Source organism: Salmo trutta, chromosome 8 (genome assembly GCF_901001165.1).
Source record: "Salmo trutta chromosome 8, fSalTru1.1, whole genome shotgun sequence".
NCBI classification, from domain to species: domain Eukaryota; kingdom Metazoa; phylum Chordata; class Actinopteri; order Salmoniformes; family Salmonidae; genus Salmo; species Salmo trutta.
Genome location: NC_042964.1, coordinates 49,545,049 through 49,566,957, shown reverse-complemented (window position 1 = coordinate 49,566,957; position 21,909 = coordinate 49,545,049). Strand labels below are relative to the sequence as shown.

At 43.6% G+C, this 21,909-nt stretch overlaps 1 protein-coding gene across 1 annotated transcript; it reads right to left on the bottom strand.

The window, feature by feature from the left end:
• Positions 1-11,612: 11,612 nt before the first annotated feature.
• On the bottom strand, positions 11,613-20,274 carry LOC115199153 (crystal protein). The gene is made up of 8 exons (XM_029761765.1): positions 19,636-20,274; positions 19,199-19,400; positions 18,438-18,571; positions 17,087-17,214; positions 16,025-16,143; positions 15,512-15,652; positions 14,692-14,858; positions 11,613-12,297 (listed from the first exon to the last, which is right to left on the bottom strand). Exons 1-8 carry the CDS (start codon positions 20,152-20,154, stop codon positions 11,845-11,847), a joined length of 1,863 nt encoding a protein of 620 aa, XP_029617625.1. The 5' UTR covers positions 20,155-20,274; the 3' UTR covers positions 11,613-11,844.
• Between the last annotated feature and the right edge of the window lie 1,635 nt (positions 20,275-21,909).

The window sequence follows — 21,909 nt, the reverse complement described above, 5'->3', positions numbered from 1 at the left end:
AATAGTTAGCATTAGTTGTGGTACCTGAGGGAAATAGTTGGCATTAGTAGTGATACCTGAGGGAAATAGTTGGCAGACAAGCTGTGTGTCACGTTCGTCGTATGAAGGAGACCAAGGCGCAGCGTGCGTAGATTTCCACTTTCTCTTTTATAGTGAAACTTACAACCAAAACAACAAAGAATATAACAAACGTGCAGTAATGCAGTGCACAAGGCAACTATACAAAAACAAGATCCCACAAAAACCCAGTGGGAAAAGGCTGCCTAAATATGATCCCCAATCAGAGACAACGAATGACAGCTGCCTCTGATTGGGAACCATATCAGGCCAACATAGAAATACAAACATAGATATACATAATCTAGAATGCCCACCCAAATCACACCCTGACCTAACCAAATAGAGAAATAAAAAGGCTCTCTACTGTCAGGGCGTGACACTGTGGGCTTTTTATGGTAGCTTCAAAGCCTCAAAGGCAGACTATAAAGAATGGAAGGTGGCTGCATTTCGGTCCAAAGTACAATGTGACTGGTGTTTCTCTCAGGGTGTTCGACATGAAGGCAAGGCGCTCATTCAGGATACATTGGCTGAGTCAGAGCTCCTTTACTCACTGTATCCACACATTTTGTAATTGACAACCTTGGTTACATCAATGTGACTGATAATTACTTAATTGAACCTGAACTGGCCGTTTAGGGTATGTCTAATTGCGTTTTGGGAAATGTAATGTGTGTTATGGTCCACTTCTTGATAGTTAGTATTATTGATGTTGATGATTTTCTTGTTCATAATGACTAGTCACTGATATTAATCTCATCTCTCTCCCATCTTCCTATGTGTTCCTGAGGTTGATAATAGTCTGAACAGGCACACTATTCCCTAACTGGCACACTATTCCACCCTATTCCCCTATAGGAAATAGGGTGCCATTTTGAACACAATTATAGTGTGTAAACCATTCTGTAGCTTGTCCTAGGAGCAAGGGTGGTCCCAACTAGCATGGTCCAAACCATCCTGACATTCTGTAGCGAAATAGAATGTAAGCTCGAGAGATCAGGATGGTTCGTACGAGGCGAACAAAGTCACCTATGGATTTCATATAGGATTTGTTATTGGTCTCTTAATCTCAATTCTCAGCCACTAGTTGAGCAAATACATTCAAGATTGAGTCTGACCCCAAGTGCAAAATTTTACATTTTAGTCGACACTTTTATCCAGAGCAATTTACAGGAGTAATTAGGGTACATTGACCAATTTTTGCAGAGTACGACCCTGTCTCACACAGGAAGCGACGCAGGTCCTAATCCAGGCACTTGTCATCTCCTGTCTGGATTACTGCAACTCGCTGTTGGCTGGGCTCCCTGCCTGTGCCATTAAACCCCTACAACTCATCCAGAACGCCGCAGCCCATCTGGTGTTCAACCTTCCCAAGTTCTCTCACGTCACCCCGCTCCTCCGCTCTCTCCACTGGCTTCCAGTTGAAGCTCGCATCCGCTACAAGACCATGGTGCTTGCCTACGGAGCTGTGAGGGGAACGGCACCTCCATACCTTCAGGCTCTGATCAGGCCCTACACCCAAACAAGGGCACTGCGTTCATCCACCTCTGGCCTGCTGGCCCCCCTACCTCTGAGGAAGCACGGTTCCCGCTCAGCCCAGTCCAAACTGTTCGCTGCTCTGGCACCCCAATGGTGGAACAAGCTCCCTCACGACGCCAGGACAGCGGAGTCAATCACCACCTTCCGGAGACACCTGAAACCCCACCTCTTTAAGGAATACCTGGGATAGAATAAAGTAATCCTTCTAACCCCCCCCCCCTTAAAAGACTTAGATGCACTATTGTAAAGTGGTTGTTCCACTGGATATCATAAGGTGAATGCACCAATTTGTAAGTCGCTCTGGATAAGAGCGTCTGCTAAATGACTTAAATGTAAATTTACATTTTTTCACCAAGTCGGCTTGAGGATTCGAACCAGCCAACTTTCGTTTACTGGCTCAACACTCTTAACTGCAAGGCTACCTGCCACCCTGTATTTATGTAGGGTTTATGTTGTGTGTTTCACTGATACACTCTCCTTTTGGGAGAATAACATGACTGTAGAGATGGAGCGCCGGAGGCTAATAATATGTGTTGACAGATTGTGCAATCACTCCTGTGTCATTTTCATAGAATCTGGAGGAAGATGCCTTAGTGGCTCGGAAGAGGGTGACCGTATTAGAATTCCATGCAGCTCTGAGAGTGTTGCCACATAATTATTCCACATAAAGGGAGAATAGCACTTTATTTCAAGGTCCATAAAAGCGACAGCCTGTGGAGCTGAGTCTGATAAGCTACACAGTTAACTCAAGGAAGAGAGTAATGCCCCCCTGTGCCTTCTCTCTGTCAACGGCACGCCGGGCCTGATCACTGTTTCCCCCTCCAGGCACATTAATATTCCCAACACAGCTGAACCTGTCCCCTATGTCCTGCCCTCCGCCCAGCGTGCCTGGGCCGCTGGCCGTTAGCCTCTCTGCACTCTAGTTTAATTAGCCGCTAATGGCAGTTGACGGAACATCACTAATCAACTGTGATGGTAAAGCCTTGACAGAGATATCTTTGTCCCGCCCCCCAACCCCTCCCCCACACACACACTTCTTCCCCCCACCACCCTCCACTCTACCAGCGGTGTGACATGAGGGAAACTGTCATTAGCGTTAGCGCCTGTATCCCACACGCTGGTGAAGAGGACCTTTGGGCCTCCCCTCTGGCTGAGAGGTTGTGTAGCGCATGCAGGCATCACAACAGCAACACAAATCAATTACAGGGCCTAACAAATAATTGATCTACCCCCCCTCCCCCCAGGACAAGTATGCATAGCTACACTTTTATTTCCATGCTATGAAATCAATATACCTATACATAGAGTTATATGTTTGGGTTAATCTATTTCGCTATTCACATTACATTACTGCATTAGTGTAGCATTAGCATGGCGGACATTTTGTGGGCAGAGATCAGGGAGCTGTCAGTGCAGAGTCTAACAAAACCCAGCTTTGTTTCCAATGGCCACTGAGAAATCTTGCAAGTCATCTGATAATAATTGTGTTTAATTCTGTATGTTTGTGCACAGCAAAATAAAAGGTAGCTTCACTCTTACAATATGGAAGGATCAGTGGCTTGGGGTGTGGTTTTACTGACCTCACTGAAATCCAGGTTGGGCAAAAGACGTTTCTGTGTGTTTGTTTGCCGGTTGTATTACACATACACAATCAAATTTAATGAACTGTGATTTATAATGTCACAATAGCCCTGACATGATGCTATGTCACTGGAAGAGTTAACTGTACACAACGCAATGTTAAACAATATGAATCTACTGTTTTCCACATTTTCTATTTCCCTCCTAAATCTGCTGGATAGACAGAATTATTACTTTTTGTGTTGGGCAAATTGCTAGTTGCACAATCACTTTTGAAGTTGCTCTCTGGACCTCTGGAGACCAATGCAATTGTAGCACAAATCTCTCAAGGCTTCTCTATTACATGGCAAAACCTTTGGAGAATAGGGTACAACTATGCGACTCAGCGGAACCCGGTCCTAGGGCCTTCCAAAAATAGCAATTTACATTCACGTTGTTTCCGTACTACAAAGTAATAAAAGCTGATCAACTGAATTTCTCAATTTTAATTGCCATTTGAATGGGAATTTATGACTGCAGGACCTCTGAGCCAGTGTCCCTATGGAGAGGGTGACATTGAGGGAGGCTGGAATAAGGACTACAGTATCTGTTACAGTACCCAATACAGTACCCACTACAGTACCCACTATACCAATACAGTACCCACTACAGTACCCAATAGAGTACCCACTACAGTACCCACTATACCCAATACAGTACCCACTACAGTACCCAATAGAGTACCCACTACAGTACCCACTATACCCAATACAGTACCCACTACAGTACCCACTATACCCAATACAGTACCCACTACAGTACCCAATAGAGTACTCGCTACAGTACCCACTACAGTACCCAATGAGTACCCACTACGGTACCCACTACAGTACACTCTACAGTACCCTGAGGGCAAAAGGGGGGGAACTCAATATCAGGAAGGTGTTCCTAATGTTTGGTATTCTCAGTGTATATTGCTCAGTAGACCTACGATTTGTGTAGTCATTATACAGTTGAAGTCGGACGTTTACATACACTTAGGTTGGAGTCATTAAAACTCGTTTTTTCAACCACTCCACAAATTTCTTGCTAACAAACTATAGTTTTGTCAAGTCGGTTAGGACATCTACTTTGTGCATGACACAAGTAATTTTCCCAACAATTGTTCACAGACAGATTATTTCACTTATAATTCACTGTATCACAATTCCAGTGGGCCAGAAGTTTACATACACTAAGTTGACTGTGCCTTTAAACAGCTTGGAAAATTCCAGAAAATGATGTCATGGCTTTAGAAGCTTCTGATGGGCTAATTGACATCATTTGAGTCAATTGGATGTGTACCTGTGGATGTATTTACAGGCCTACCTTCAGACTCAGTACCTCTTTGCTTGACATCATTGGAAAATCAAAATAAATCAGCCAAGACCTCAGAAAAAAATTTGTAGACCTCCACAAGTCTGGTTCATCCTTGGGAGCAATTTCCAAATGCCTGAAGGTACCACGTTCATCTGTACAAACAATAGTATGCAAGTATAAACACCATGGGACCATGCAGCCATCATAGCGCTCAGGAAGGAGACGCGTTCTGTCGCCTAGAGATGAGGGTACTTTGGTGCGAAAAGTGCAAATCAATCCCAGAACAACAGCAAAGGAACTTGTAAAGATGCTGGAGTGAACAGGTATAAAAGTATCTATATCCACAGTAAAACGAGTCCTATATCGACATAGCCTGAAAGGCCGCTCAGCAAGGAAGAAGCCACTGCTCCAAAACTGCCATAAAAAGCCAGACTACGGTTTGCAACTGCACATGGAACAAAGATTGTACTTTTTGAAGAAATGGCCTCTGGTCTGATGAAACAAAAATATAACTGTTTGGCCATAATGACCAAAGTTATGTTTGGAGGAAAAAGAGGGATGCTTGCAAGCCGAAGAACACCATCCCAACCTTGAAGCACAGGGGTGGCAGCATCATGTTGTGGGGGTGCTTTGCTGCAGGAGGGACTGGTGCATTTCACAAAATAGATGGCATCATCAGGAAAGAAAATGATGTGGATATATTGAAGCAACATCTCAAAACATCAGACAGGAAGTTAAAGCTTGGCCGCAAATGGGTCTTCCAAATGGACAATGCTCCCCAAGCATACTTCCAAAGTTGTGGCAAAATGGCTTAAGGACAACAAAGTCAAGGTATTGGAGTGGCCATCTCAAAGCCATGACCTCAATCCTATAGAAAATTTGTGGGCAGAAGTGAAAAAGCATGTGCGAGCAAGGAGGCCTACAAACCTGACTCAGTTACACCAGCTCTGTCAGGAGGAATGGGCCAAAATTCCCCCAACTTATTGTGGGAAGCTTGTGGGAAGCTTGTGGAAGGCTACCTGAAACGTTTGACCCAAGTTAAACATTTTAAAGGCAATGCTACCAAATACTAATTGAGTGTATGTAGACTTCTGACCCACTGGGAATGTGATGAAATAAATAAAAGCTGAAATAAATCATTCTCTCTACTATTATTCTGACATTTCACATTCTTAAAATAAAGTGATGATCCTAACGGACCTAAGACAGGGATTTTTTACTGGGATTAAATGTTAGGAATTGTGAAAAACTGAGTTTAAATGTATTTGGCTACAGTGTATGTAAACTTCCGACTTCAACTGTACATGCAGACTCCGTGGTGTTGTTGCAGTACCCCTCAATTCAACTCGTGATAACACACATCTCTAACGCACTTATCTTATCTGCGTTCACAACAACTCATTGGTAGCTATTTTGTGTCCAAAAGTCTTCAGAAATGAAATGTATCAAAGACTGTTATTTGAGTACCAAAGAGAGGAATAATATCTGCTCGATTTCAGACAAGACAGGACTTTGTACTCCCTGGTACATGCCCCCAGCACACAAGACAAAACAATGTTCTCTTATTGAGATGTAAGACAACAGCTGGACTTTAGCCAGAACACGAAAACAGCAACTCAAAGGATTACGTCCCAAATGGCACCCTATTCTCTATATAGTGCACTACTTTTGACCAGGACCCATAGGGCTTTGATTAAAAGTAGTGCACTATGTAGGGAATAGGGTGCCATTTGGAAAATAAGTAAACTTTTACACAGAGCTCAAGAAACAACTGCTAGGGGCTTTTATGACTCATTTTGAATTCACAACGACAAGAGGACTAATTTCATCTCCACTCACAGTTGCCCTTGAGACTTCAACACGTTGAGGCAATTTCAGAGGATGAATACTGGTTGGGTTGCAGCCTCTTATTCCATCTGTTGCCTCTGATGCCAAAGGAGTCAATCAGTCAGAATGTAATCTTCAAAAAAAATGTGATCCTCTGTATCCTTTTCCATCTATCTAATTGTAATAGCTTGTCTAATTGTCACACAGCTGCCTGATGTAATCAGAAAACTTTTAAAATCACAGTATGTGTTTGTGGGATTTTACATAGTGTCCCATTTTTAATTACAAGGGTTTTTCAGGGCCAGAATTTTAAAAACGAATTTAGTCTCTCTTCCATGTGAAGGCTGCATTCAAAGTCTCCACCGTCAACGACAACAGCACTTCACACTGCTGCATCCTGGCTTGCTGCATGGCCGATGTGCAGAGCGTCGCTGTCATCTGATTTTTAATTGCCGCCATCGTGGCCATAATCAGATATTTTTGGAATGCGTCCATGCAAAGCCTCTGCTCGCAAAGAGTGCCAGAGATAATTTAGATCCTAGTGACAATCAGCCACTGACTCAGGCCATTCCCTCATTATAAGTGGATGAGGTGGATAGTCTCTCTGAGTTTTCTCGTTCTCACTGATGATCATAAGATTTGGAAAGAGAGAGAGAGAACCCCAGTCATGAACTAGCCATTAGTGTGGTGCTATGATTAGCTGCCATTGATTGGACATCCAGCCATCTCTGATCACTCAATAGATGGCATTGTAATGCAGTTCATGTTGGTATTGGACAACTGTATACGGGCAGGGAACGTCCAGTAGAGCTCAGTGTTAATGAGGTTGATATGCAGTTCATGTTGGTATTGGACAACTGTATACGGGCAGGGAACGTCCAGTAGAGCTCAGTGTTAATGAGGTTGATATGCAGTTCATGTTGGTATTGGACAACTGTATACGGGCAGGGAACGTCCAGTAGAGCTCAGTGTTAATGAGGTTGATATGCAGTTCATGTTGGTATTGAACAACTGTATACGGGCAGGGAACGTCCAGTAGAGCTCAGTGTTAATGAGGTTGATATGCAGTTCATGTTGGTATTGGACAACTGTATACGGGCAGGGGAACGTCCAGTAGAGCTCAGTGTTAATGAGGTTGATATGCAGTTCATGTTGGTATTGGACAACTGTATATGGGCAGGGAACGTCCAGTAGAGCTCAGGGTTAATGAGGTTGATATGCAGTTGATGTTGGTATTGAACAACTGTATACGGGCAGGGAACGTCCAGTAGAGCTCAGTGTTAATGAGGTTGATATGCAGTTCATGTTGGTATTGAACAACTGTATACGGGCAGGGAACGTCCAGTAGAGCTCAGTGTTAATGAGGTTGATATGCAGTTCATGTTGGTATTGAACAACTGTATACGGGCAGGGGAACGTCCAGTAGAGCTCAGTGTTAATGAGGTTGATTTGGCTCTGTCTTTTGGTGTCAGCACATCTCGCAATCAGTGTGGGACTGTACAGGCAGTGTGTGTATGTGTCTGTCTGTGCTTATATGTGTGTGTGTCCTGGCGTGTGTGTGTGTGCTTACATGCACACTTGCAAGTAGGTGTGTGTGTGTGTGGCATAGGCTGGCACTGTAGAGGGAAAAGGTCAGAGACTGCAGTGAGTTTGGCATCTAGAAGAGAGGCCACCATAAGAGAGGAAAATAGGGACACATCACAGTGGCTTCCGTTGACATTGAGAGCCATGTACTCCAGGACTGCTTCCCAAATGGCGCCCTATTCCCTACATAGCGCACTACATTTAACCAGGGCCCATGCACCGTAAAGGGAATAGTGCCATTTGGGACAGAACCATGTGCTCCAGATATGCAGTGTAAATACACTGAATCAATGTCGTGGCTATGCCTATTTCTAACCCAAAACCTGAATGCTAGCAACGCAGTGGGTAAACTCCAAAAAAGGGGGAAAGTTATGATATATTGAAATACAGAGTCAGAACATCATGCCTGAAAAAATTAATTAAGTTTCCCCTAGGCTTATTTCCATATGATATTACAATTCAATGATATAATATCATAACATTTGTCCTCAGAGCTTTATACCTACCCTCCGGGTGGTGGTGAATACAGTTCAAGATTACATAAATTACAGGTGAATTAATAATTTGATGCACGCTATTTTATAGTGGATTATGGATAGGATAACATGAGCCATCCTTTGTAGTCTATTGAGGCTCTGTGGTGAAGTTTCCCCAAGGTACAGATCTAGGACCAGCTTCCCCTCCCTCAATCCTAACTTTAATCATTAGTGGGGGAAATGCAAAACTGACCCAAGATCAGCGTCTAGGGGCAAATTCACCCAACACCACTATCAAGAATGCATTGTAATCTGTAGCCCTGCTGTTTAACAAGAAAGTAGACATGTTCAAGAGGGAATAACCCACATGGCCTCAGTTGCCTTTAGGGCTGTTTTGAGATTCTAGAGAGATTCCCTTTTCTATTGATCTGGACTTACTGCTGTGAAAATGTTATGTTATACCTCTGTGAGGATGTGGGTTGGTAGGAAGGGGAGGGAGGGAGGGAGAGAAAGAGCTAGAGAGAAGAGGGGGGTGGAAAGAGAGAGCTAGAGAGAAGAGGGGGTGGAAAGAGAGCTAGAGAGAAGAGGGGGTGGAAAGAGAGCTAGAGAGAAGAGGGGGATAGAATGAGAAAGAGAAAGAAGGGGGATGGAAAGAGATCAAGAGAGAAGAGGGGGGATGGGAAGAGAGCTAGAGAGAAGAGGGGGGATGGAAAGAGATCAAGAGAGAAGAGGGGGGATGGAAAGAGATCAAGAGAGAAGAGGGGGGATGGGAAGAGAGCTAGAGAGAAGAGGGGGGGATGGAGGGAGAGAGCTAGAGAGAAGAGAGGGGTGGAAAGAGAGCTAGAGGGAAGAGGGGGAATGGAAAGAGAGCTAGAGAGAAGAGGGGGGATGGGAAGAGATCAAGAGAGAAGAGGGGGGATGGGAAGAGAGCTAGAGAGAAGAGGGGGGTGGAAAGAGAGCTAGAGAAGAGGAGGGTATGGAAACAGAGAGAAGAGGGGGGATGGAAACAGAGAGAAGAGGAGGGTATGGAAACAGAGCTAGAGAGAAGAGGGGGATGACAGAGAGAGCTAGAGAAGAGGGGGGAACGAGTAAGCTAGGGAGACCTACTAGATGTCACTCATTAGTATGTATGTTTTCAGGTCATTCTGACCCAGCGTGCATCTGAATGACCAATCTACCATGTGCACCCTACACGGTGCTCAACCCAATGGCCATGCTTTTTTACGAAGATGAAGATGAAGTATTTCTCACTGTGATTTATTTGTCATAGAAAAAACATTATCCAAAATGATTCACATGTACAGCGACAGTGGGGTATTCATGTCCATTTAAGTCATTTAGTAGGGGTTCTCAAGTACGTAGCCAACAAATCACAGCACAAATCACAGCACAAATCACAGCAAATGAAGCAGCTGGGGACGAGAAAGGGTTAGAAAAATAAAAACATGCAATCCTTCCGAAGTAGATACACAGATATGCTTCATACGTCAGGGGAGAGAAGGATGACTGCACCTTTTCATCCCCTCGTCTTCTTCTCTTCCCCTCGTCTTCTTCTCTTCCCCTCGTCTTCTTCTCTTCCCCTCGTCGTCTTCTCTTCCCCTCGTCGTCTTCTCTTCCCCTCGTCGTCTTCTCTTCCCCTCGTCTTCTTCTCTTCCCAGCGTCGTCTTCTCTTTCACAAACTGTATGTTATAACAGTCATAGTAAAGTCAAACTGTATTTTATAAGTCCTAATGTAGTCATAATAGTCAAACTGTATTTTATAAGTCCTAATGTAGTCATAATAGTCAAACTGTATTTTATAAGTCCTAATGTAGTCTACCATTCCAGTGTTTTTCTTGCTATACTTTATTTACTTTGCCACTATGGCATTTTTTTGCCTTTACCTCCCTTATCTCACATCATTTGCTCACATTGTATATAGACTTATTTTTTTCTACTGTATTATTGACTGTATGTTGTTTACTCCATGTGTAACTCTGTGTTGTTGTATGTTGTCGAACTGCTTTGCTTTATCTTGGCCAGGTCGCAATTGTAAATGAGAACTTGTTCTCAACTTGCCTACCTGGTTAAATAAAGGTGAAATAAATAAACAAAAAATAAAAAATAAATAAATAAAAACTGTATTTTATAAGTCAGTATAGTCATAAACAATGGTTATAATATACAGTGATAATATTGCTTTAAGTCATAGTCATATACTATGTTATAACGTCATAATATAAACTATGTTATATCATAATATAGTCAAACTGTATGTTATATCATAATATAGTCAAAGTGTATGTTATAAGTCAAAAACTGTTATAACAGTCATAGTCAAATTGTCACAAGTCATAATAGTCAAACTGTATTTTATAACAGTCAAGTCATAAACAATGTTACAACAGTCATAATATAGCCAAACTGTATTTTATAAGTCATATAGTCATAAACTGTGTTATAACAGTCATAATAAAGTCAAACTATTTTAGTAACAGTCATAAACTGTTATAACGTCATAGTCATAAATTGTACGTTATAATATCATAGTCATAAACTATGTTATGACAGTCAAACTGTCAAACTGTAACAGTCATCATTTAGTCAAACTATATGTTATAACAGTCATAAACAGTATGTTATAACAGTCATAAACTGTTATAACAGTCATAATATAGTCAAACTATAGTCAGTCATAATAGTCAAACTATTTTATAACGTCCTAATATAGTCAAACTGTACGTCTTAAGTCAAACTATCATTTATTTGCCGTTAATCAGCACCTCCACACAAACTATTATTCTGGGTGTGCGCCAGCTCATGTTGTTTTACAAACTATAAGTCATAAATTATGTTATAACAGTCATAATATAGCCAAACTGGATGTAATAAGTCATAATGTAGTCATAAACTGTGTTAACAGTCAGTCAAACTGTATGTGATAAGTCATAATATAGCCAAACTGTTATAACTGTCACAAGTCACTGTTAACACTGTCATAGTTAAACTATGTTATAACACCATCATAATATAGTCATAAACATACCTGTGTCTGACCCTGGCTCTAGCCCCAATCCCTCTATGTGTATGTGCATGTCCCCCAGGGAGAATGGGATGTGTAAACAACCAACTTCCATTGTTTATGAACTAAATGGAGTCATCTTCTATAAAGGGAGGGCAAGTCACTGAATGTCAACTGACTTCACACAGTTATAACAAACACAAATCAGCTTTGGTCCCACTTTAAACAAGTACACTTTATAAAGGCTTTATATAGCATACATAAAGGCTTCATAAGGACTACATACGTCCTTCACAAATCATCTGTAAGTGGAAGTCATACACTATAAATGATGTGTACAGGGTGACAACCATTCCCACTGTAGGGTGAATTGTCAAATGTGACATAACACACTATGTATGCATACATAACCAATACCAACACCTTTGCACGCCCCATGCCCTAATAGATGCCCAGCTTGTCCCAGAAGTCACAGATATGGTCCCTGGTGCCCACCTGGGCATGGGAGCGGACAGTGAAGTTCATGACCAACCAGGAGCTGGTGTCCGAGTAGCGGGGCCAGGCCGGCAGGCGCTGCTGTCTACAGAAGCTGCTCTGTTGCATCCGTGAGGCCGGGTCTCCGGTGTGGGCGAATGTCCCCCAGTAACACAGCATCCGATTGGACAGCAGCCGCTCGGGTGGGGCCAGCGTGAAGTTGGCCACGGAGGCCGTGTCGAAGAGGAAAGGCAGCTCAGCGCCGTGACACACGTGCTCGTAGCAGAAGGACAGACCGGACCACACACTGTGGTCCGACGTCACATGGTCGAAGACGTACATCCACACGGCGCTGCCCACTTTGGTGCCCGCCCGGGCTGCCTTGCGGGAGGGGCAATGGAAGACGTAGTCTGTCACAATCTGGAGGTAAATAGAGAGGTCATTGAGGTCAATACAATCTGTGGGTAAACAAAGAGGCCATTGAGTTCAATATGATCTGGGGGTAAACAAAGAGGTCGTTGAGATCAATATGATCTGGGGGTAAACAAAGAGGTCGTTGAGATCAATATGATCTGGGGGTAAACAAAGAGGTCGTTGAGATCAATATGATCTGGGGGTAAACAAAGAGGTCTTTGAGATCAATACAATCTAGGGGTAAACAGAGAGGTCATTGAGTTCAACAAACAGAGAAAAGAGTCCCTAGTGGCTGGTGTGTGTGCTACAGAACTGCCGCTCAAAGCTTTTGTCTCGCTTGTTACCTGGAAGCTATACTCAAGAATACATTCAGGGCACCCGCCTACGCGGCACAGAATCATCTAGAACACCTGTAACCCTCAGTGTCCTCAGGATATACACTGAACATAAATATAAAACGCAACATGCAACAATTTCAACGATTTTACTGAGTTACAGTTCATATAAGGAAATCAGTCATTTGAAATACATTCATAAGGCCCTAATCTATGGATTTCACATGAATGGGAATTCAGATATGCATCTTTTGGTCGATACATGCCCCTCGCTCTCTCAACAGCTCATTTTATCTCCCCCTTTCCTTCTCCCCAGTTCATTTTCTCTACCCCCCCTCTCTCTTCCCCTTTACCACTCCTTCTCCCCCTCCCAGGCTGAGCCATGTGGCCTCAGTGCAATAGCTGACATTTGTCATGACCCTCCCCTGAGACATGTCCTTTCGGGGGGGGGGGGTCCTTCCTCCTATTCTGCTCCTCTTCACTACACACACACACACACACACACACACACACAACTGTATATGAATACCAAACAGGTATGGGAGTGTCACCTTCTGCCCCCTGCCTCTCTCAGCACACTCATCTCTCACTTTAGATTCAAAACCTTCAGAGAAAGTGCCTGAGGCTATTTACCATCCGAGCTCTCTGTTTCACATTTTGGATGTAGACTTGGAAATGAGAGCGTTTCCCTCACTACAGTGAATGCATGTATTCTACTGATGCAGTTTATGTATTCATCGTCTGTTGTTGTCTCTAGTGTGGTTGGAGTCAGTTTATCCTGTAATCCACACTGAACATCTAGCCTGAGCTGGTAGTGAAATAGAGCCATATTCAGTATGCAGCCCAGGCTATCTGATGTCAGATTCCTGGCTGTGATTGGGTAAAGTTGCCCCTAGACACTGATCTTTGGTCAGTTTTGCATTTCCCCCAATAATGGTTAAGGTTAGGATGGGGGGAGGGGAAGCTGATCCTAGATCTGTAGCTTGGGGAAACTGTGATTGGGTAGTCTTCCTCTGTGTCTCTTATTTCCTGAAGATCTGCTTCCACTGTGTGGTATACATCTCAAAGAGACAATGGCACTCTGCTCCAGATGGCACTAATAACGATTCTTTCAGGAGGATGGCCATGGGAGGAGCCTAAACAGAAAGTAGTATTTTATCCCCCTCTGCTGGTAATCATGTGGAGTTGCACTATGAAGAACCAAACTATCAGAAGTAACCCATCTCTACACAGATTAAAAATCAGAATATTCAAAGCGTTTACCTCTAAAATAATTCAGGCAGTTAGAAACCTAGCTCTGAGTTATTGTGATAGTTCGGTTAATCAAAAAATAAAATCGGAACCTAATACAAATTTGGTAGCCTATAATTATAATGATTAAGTCCGTCCTGATTTTTTTGATGACTTGGACAGAGCATTCCCACAGAGAATTGAGTAAGAGATTTTCAGCATGGGGAGTAGGGTGAAGGTACCGCTAGAGTAGACGCTTATCTCGGGTCAGTTTAGCATTTTTTGTAGGTTAGGATTGAGGGAGGGGAAGCTGATCCTAGATCTGTACCTACTGAAACCTTCTCCCCAGAGCTCAACAAGGCTCATCTAGATGCGGTGAGATGAAGCGAGGAGATGGGCAGATGTGTCCTCATCACGCTCTGAGGTCTCTCTCTACAGTCCACTGGCTGCAGACGTGACCGTCTAGCCCTACAACCACTGATCTGGAGCCTGACAATGAACATTGCCAAAACTTTTGTTGACTTTAAAAATTTAAAACATTACTTTTTGGGACGATTGATCAGTGTCCTTTTTACATTCAATTTGTCTTTTTTTTATCTAACATGTTTGCATGGACAACACTGAGTTTCTCCCTGGCTATGTCCCAATGATCTCGTCTTCCTGATGTCTGGACCCGTTCACTACTCATTTAAAAGCATTGGATTGGTGTAGGCACAGGCTGGAGTTTCCATACCAGTAATTTCCTGCCAAATCCATTAAGGGAAGTGAACAAGTGCACACTTCGGGAGAAAGGAGAGATTATTGGGATGCACCCTCTGTGAAAGTCAGATTTTACCTGAGCCAGCATGTCCCGTCGGTCAATGTCCTTGTACAGGGGCAGGTACTTGCGTAGGATCCGGAGGGCGTGCTGTTTGAAGATAGTGTAGACGGTGCACTCCACCGCAGACACAGGTTTGGTGAAGACCCCGTACACAAAGATCACCCCCTCCTCTGAAGTGGTCCCTGCAAGATTGTTGTACGTCAACAACATGCCTTCAAAATGTTGGTCCAAATGTTCTGGTACAATCTTGGTTGTGTTCATTAGGCACCAAACAGAAGAAATCGGGATGAAACAGGGAGGGAGGGACTATCTGGAATCATTTACATTTTCTATATAATGTTTTAAAGCATTTTTCATTGCGTGCCCTAATGAACACAACCCTGGTATGAATTTAACCACGGATCTTGTAGAAGGGAAGGACACAGAACACAACAGGGATGAAGAATCTCTCCTACAGATGTGTTATGTCGAGTGGCCAGCTGAGAGGGAACCAATTGCACTTCACCGTCTAACATTCAACTAACTACTCAATCTAATTAAGTCACAGCATTAGCCAGCTTAGCCAAAGTCCAGGCATTGACTTGGGGAGCCAATGCAACTCTTCAGGTCTCTGGCAATGGTTACTCGTCATCACACATGCACCGAACCACCTCTGTAACCTTAAGTGTGGAACAGATGTCTTCACTAGTACAGAGTACCTACTTTTAATATACTGTAATTTGTCCTTGAGTGTCCTGAAAGACATCTGCCAAATTAAATACATTATTAAGTGTTATGGGGCCAGCCGTTAAAAGCTGTTCTGGTTAAATGTGAGTGTATTTCAAGTGGTCCATACCAAGGAGGACTGGTTTCTCCTTCTGCCAGTGGCCCTTTTGGAAGGCAGTCACAGCCTGCTCCTTGATCAGCTCTCCATCCATGTAGGGCCCCCAGCTCTCAAAGATCTCCAGGAACCTGAAGGGATTCACCACTTTGGAACCTGAGACAGAGAGAAGAGAGATGAGGGGGAAGAACGAGAGAACAACAATTAGCTACTTACCAAAATACATCCTGCAAATATACATAAAATGACTCCACTCAAAATGCTAAACAACTAGCTCTGTAGTGAAACACATTTAAGCAACTCTGAGATGTTGATTTTGTCATGAATAAGGGTCAACTTAGATAGGTCAACAGTAGATAGGTAGAGGGTCAACTTTTGTTGTGTCCCAAATTGTTCCTTATTTTTGACCCGAGCCCTATAGGGGGCCATTTGGGGGATAGGGGGCCATTTGGGACACACCTCTGTCTAAAAACAGTCAGTCAGAGACAGACAGACAGACAGAGACACAGAAGAAGACTGGTCTCCTACTTGACTTCATCTGGGCAGCGAGGACAGCCTGAGGACTGAGGGACAGCAGGCACACGATGTCGCTCACAGAGCAGTTGGCCTGTCTGGCAAAGTCCCTCCCCAGCTTCAGGGCATCATGTCTGGAACAAAGAAAACAGACCACAGATAGTCTCTCTCTGCTCAATGGGAACATTAGGTAGTGCCACATCTCTTCCAGGAGAGTAACGACAGCTGGAGATAGACAGAAACTTAACGTTACCTCGTCTCCTTGGATAAATTAGCATGTCTAAACTGTAACCCTGAGGGGACAAATAACATTGAATTTAATTGATTGAATTACATTTTATTCAATTAATCCCATTTACTCCTTGTAGCTAGGCAGGCCGTATAACACTTATCAGGAAGGTGGACGATTCACTTCTGTAGTCAATTTCACATATGGTAAGGATTACTCATTCAAAATGTGGGAAGGATACGTTGATCTATATAGATGATAGAAGCAAAGTGAGGGTCTTGTTTGAATGTTAAATGACGAGACAGAGGCATTGATGCGAGTGACCAGTCTTGTTCAGTATATCTCAAGCACACCGGTAAAACACTGGAGATGCAGTAATTAACATTTACCAACAGATAACATCACTGTGCCATCTTACACCCATAACAGGTCTCTGAAATCCTTAATGGTGAAACCGCCACATCTGTTTGGGATATTATAACAACGAAGAAGTTAATGGAAGCAATGAACACTGTATTTTTCCCTTTGCCATCATCGCACGCGCGATAGAACAGTAGAATACGTACTGCCATTTATTTTGTTACGTTGCACGACGCTCAGCTTCGGCAACAAAACAAAAACAACGGCGGTGGGGCGGACAGTGGCGCCGTTTCCACTACGGCGGATTTCATCTTTTAAGGAGTTAGCGATCAAGACCACCAGCTGAGTCATGTGTACATTCGGTCAACGGAAGGAAACGGACTGAAACAGGAAAATAAATGTGGATCTGTCCAATGAGAAATGCTTGTTTTTGCTGCAGTGTGCCCTAATGAACACTACCCAGATGTTAGGCGTTAGAGGTCACCGACCTGGTCTTGAGAGGGATGGAGAAGGGTAGGCTCTGGAGCACAGCCTGTTTGAACAGGGGCTTACTGCTCTGGACCATCAGATGGAGGCTCACTGACTGGGCTCCTGCACTCTCCCCAAATATGGTCACCTGTGTTGGATGTTAATGGGCCATAATCAGGGTTGTGTTGTATATCCACAGACAGAGAAAATAACAATGTACACAAACACACATAATCCTGACGGTTTTATGCCTCATTTAGATATAATTCATAATGATAAAGCTGTTTATCTTTGTTTGATGGAGTTGGTATACAGAACTGAACGGCTTTCAACATCACTTTTACGGAACCAACCAGTGTGTGGTACTAGCTGTTTGTATGAGATGCCAGCAATTTCTCTTTCTGCATGATCCAACAAACAACTAGGGCTTCTGGAAAACCAGAATTTATTTCAAGTTCCTAGAATTTTGCAACCCAACTCTGCAGCATAGCCATATCTCCGAACAGCATCTTTCCCCACTCGATAACCACTCACAGAGAAATTTCATCAGGGCTAGAGGAGCTCTTCGCTATGCCTCACAGAGGCTGTTATTCTCCCAGTAGTGTGGGAGAAATCAGTCACGACAGCACCACGGGATATATAGAGGTCATTCAACAGCAACCACTGCTGAAATACAACCTTGTCAACATGGTATTTCTATACATGGTCAGAATGTGAATATCTAGGTCAGTGTATCTGGAGTTTTTCCTGACCAGAGTTGGGATCAATTCCATTTCAATTCAGTCCATTCAGGAAGTAGACAGAAATTCCAATTCACTGTTCAATGACAACAATTGGAATTGAAATGTATATTTACTTCCTGAATTGACTGAATTTAAATGGAATTGACCCCAACCCTTTCCCTTTCCCTGACCCCAACCCTGCACCTGACCCCCAATTCCTGCACCTGGACCCCAACCCTGCACCTGACCCCCAATTCCTGCACCTGACCCCCAATTCCTGCACCTGACCCCCAATTCCTGCACATGGACCCCAACCCTGCACATGGACCCCAACCCTGCACATGGACCCCAACTCTGCACAAAAAGAAGTGACCTCCAACTCTGCACCAAAACAAAAAGATCAGTTTGAGCCCGTTGAGATCATCAAGGACTTGAGGTGGTGGCAGAAAATCTGATGTTCTAATTTTGTATGACTGTGTGACTGTGCATCATTAGGTGTTAAATAGATAAAAAACAGACATAAACAGGTAGGGACTACGTGGGCTAGTCTCAGAAACACTCAAATTCGTTTTCCATTGGGAAACATTTGTAAATATTTTCCCTTGCATGCTCTAATGAACATGACCCAGGATAATGTGTACGTGCTTGCCTTGCTGGGGTTGCCTCCAAACAGAGCAATGTTTTGTTGAACCCAGAGAAGAGCAACCTGCTGATCCAGGATCCCATAATTCCCGGTTGCTGAGGTTTTGGGGTCTAATCCCGAGACGAGGAAACCAAACGCCCCTGCAATGATACAGCAAGTTCCATGGACCATGAAAAACTATACACAAAACACACCCCTCAGATTCAAACACATCAACACATGGTGTTTTGATATGGTTCTATTTATGCCATTCCAGCCATTACAATTAACCCATCCTCCCATCTCTGCCCACCAGCCTCTTCTGACACCCACACAGATAATGGCCTTTTCTCAATGGTCTCACACACCCATATTGATCAGGCCACCACAGGGTCACAACTCACTACACCCACCAAATGGTATTTATTGAGGAGAGGATGGGAGGAGGATAAGTCCACTTGAGAAAAGTATATTATATATACGGCAACTTGATACACACACACACACACACACACTCTCTCTCTCTCTCTCTCTCTCTCTGGACTGTCTCTGCCCAGTTCCAGGTCTCTTATGAAAGAAACTATTTGATCTCAAGGAAACTAGCCTGGATAAATAGATAAAGGTTGTATAGTGAAGAGGTATAGGGTGATGTTCCCTTGAAATAACAGACCCTGGTCAGTTAGGCATTTTCCCCACTAAGGATTAACTTTAGGTTAGGTTTAGGGAAACTGATCCTAGATATGTACCTAGAGAAACTCCACCCCGGAGCTGAAGAAGACCTGTCTTACCTAGCCGATACCCCATGCTCACCACCACAGTGTGAGTGAAGTTACTGATGAACCTCCCATCGTACAGGGACTTGGAGGCTGAGCCAGCAATGAAATCCCCCCCGTGGATCCACACCATCACTGGCAGGGTTGTCAGTAAAGGGGAACTGAAGTTCACATCCAGAGGTACAAATATGTTGAGGTAGAGGCAGTTCTCACTAACCTATGGGACGATCACATTTCATTTCAGAAACCAAATATTCACATTTCAGACTCCATTTCACACGGCAAATAAAATACTCACATTATTGATGAATCAAAGACATTCCTGGATGTTATCGGGAGATTATTCAGGACTTTGTTAATTTCATGTTTCACTGTCAACATGACATACTGGTAGAACATTGTGCTAAATCATAACAACATAATTAACAAACCCATCTGTGTTAGTCCCCTACCTTCTGAGGGCACTCGTCAGATTTACGGCCACTGCAGCCTTGCATACACGCGTCCCTCGGGTACGTGGCGTCGTGCACCCCCGGCCACGGGGTCACCGGTCTGGGGGGCTTCCAGCGGTACGCAGCCACAGGTGGGTCCGCGTACGGGATCCCATAAAATATGTGGGACTTTTCCACTGTGAGTCCCTTGATCACCCCATTGTTGGTCAACACTATGGGGCCATAGTCAGGAATATCAGGGATGGTAGTCCCGGTGTTGAGTGTATTCTGGATGACTGGTTCCTCATCAGTCCAGATGGGAATGGAATCCTCTGGATCTCCAAGCTCCTCCAGTGAGTTTGTTTCAAAGCTAAGGTCTCTGTTGATAGCCAGAGGCTGATCCCTAACCAGTAGTCCAGAGGAAGAAATCCTTCTAATAAACTCTGTAAGGTCGATCTCATTCTCAAACGTTGTCTCCTCTGCAAAAGACAGCGCAAAGACCAGGGAGCAAAGCAGCAAGAAACAGTGATAACTCTCCATCTTTCCTGAATGAATTATTAGAAAGTATTAGCCAGGGTCTCTCAGTCAGGTCAGATCATTCTCCAGTTGCGTCGTAGCTGGGGCAGGAAATTGAAGCCTAAACTCATACACAGATTAATAAGGGGGAAACGCTTTCACTTCCCCTAACGGATTTCCTTTTCATACCATATTTGGTAAAGAGAGGAAGTCCAGTGGCAGGTCAGAGGGACTATATCAATCAAGACAAAACGGGTTCCACATTCTACTTATTTTCTCAGATTAAACATCCAATACAGTTTTCTGTTCCCCAAACCGTTCTTTTTTTTTGTAGATTGACTTCCTAAACTTCCTAGAAAAGTAACAGAAATATGCAAATGAACACTAAAATGCACCAATAATATATTTCTAGCTCGTGCTTGGCTCTGCCCACCTCCTTGATTGAGTGCTCACAGTGTGAAAATGATTCCCATGTAAAAGCCCCATGTGAACGAGCTTGGGTTTAACAATAAGAATCTTTGGTTCTTACAGTGGCCTGTGTGGATACAGTGGATACTCGTGACACCAATTTGGCCAATTGGAGAATCATGGACAGTTCTCAGACAGAACTTCCCTTGTCAGACAACTGTGGATTAGGACTCATGACTGATATACTTGGGATAGCCCGGACCATGTGAAGCACTTCCAGTAATGGGAGGCAGGTGATCTTTCCTTTACCTAACGAGATAATAGGTTCCCATGATGTGAAGCTCAGCTCATTATTGGGTGCTCACAATATTGCTCTGTGTGACGTTTCCCCTAGGTACAGATCTAGGATCAGATTCCCCTCCCCCCAATCCAGATCTGTAACATTAGTTAATTTATGGTCACACTTTCTTTGAAGGTTGCATAACAACTTTCATAAAGCAATCACTACTACACCTACATAAACAATAAAACACTTAGTACAAACATATTTTTTGTAAATTAGAATTCATATCTGTTATGCAGTCTATAAAAAGGTATTTAGGAGCATATTCCTGACAATATGTAATTACAAGGAATAAAGGGAATATACACTATATATACAAAAGTATGTGGACACCCCTTCAAATTAGTGGATTCGGCTATTTCAGCCACACCCGTTGCTGACAGCTGTATAAAATCGAGCACACAGCCATGCAATCTCCATAGACAAACATTGGCAGTAGAATGACCTTACTGAAGAGCTCAGTGACTTTCAACGTGGCACCGTCATATGATGCTGTAACTGTAAGTGTTGTTATTGAAGTGGAAACGTCTAGTAGCAACAACGGCTCAGCCGCGAAGTAGTAGGCCACACAAGCTCACAGAACGGGACCGCCAAGTGCTGTAGTGAGTAAAAATCGTCTGTCCTCGGTTGCAACACTCACTACTGAGTTCCAAACTGCCTCTGGAAGCAACTTCAGCATAATAACTGTTCATCGGGAGCTTCATGAAATGGGTTTCCATGACTGAGCACACAAGCCTAAGATCACCAGGTGCAAATCCAAGCGGCAGCTGGAGTTGTGTAAAGTTCGCCACCATTGGACTCTGGAGCAGTGGAAATGTGTTCTCTGGCGTGATGAATCATGCTTCACCATCTGGCAGTCCGACAGACGAATGTGGGTTTGGCGGATGCCATGAGAACCCTACCTGCCCGAATGCATTGTGGTCCATACAGAAATGGTTTGTTGAGATCAGTGTGGAAGAACTTGATGGGCCTGCACAGAGCCCTGACCTCAAACCCATCGAACCCCTTTGGGATGAATTGGAACATCG

What these genes read in the sequence shown, in the direction of transcription:
- LOC115199153 (XM_029761765.1), bottom strand. Translation starts at nt 20,154, where the DNA reads ATGGAGAGTTATCACTGTTTCTTGCTGCTTTGCTCCCTGGTCTTTGCG. An exon ending in CTGACGAGTGCCCTCAGAAG is followed by an intron (nt 19,401 to 19,635) that starts GTAGGGGACTAA and finishes ATCGTCCCATAG; the next exon opens with GTTAGTGAGAACTGCCTCTA. An exon ending in GGAGAAACCAGTCCTCCTTG is followed by an intron (nt 14,859 to 15,511) that starts GTATGGACCACT and finishes ACAATCTTGCAG; the next exon opens with GGACCACTTCAGAGGAGGGG.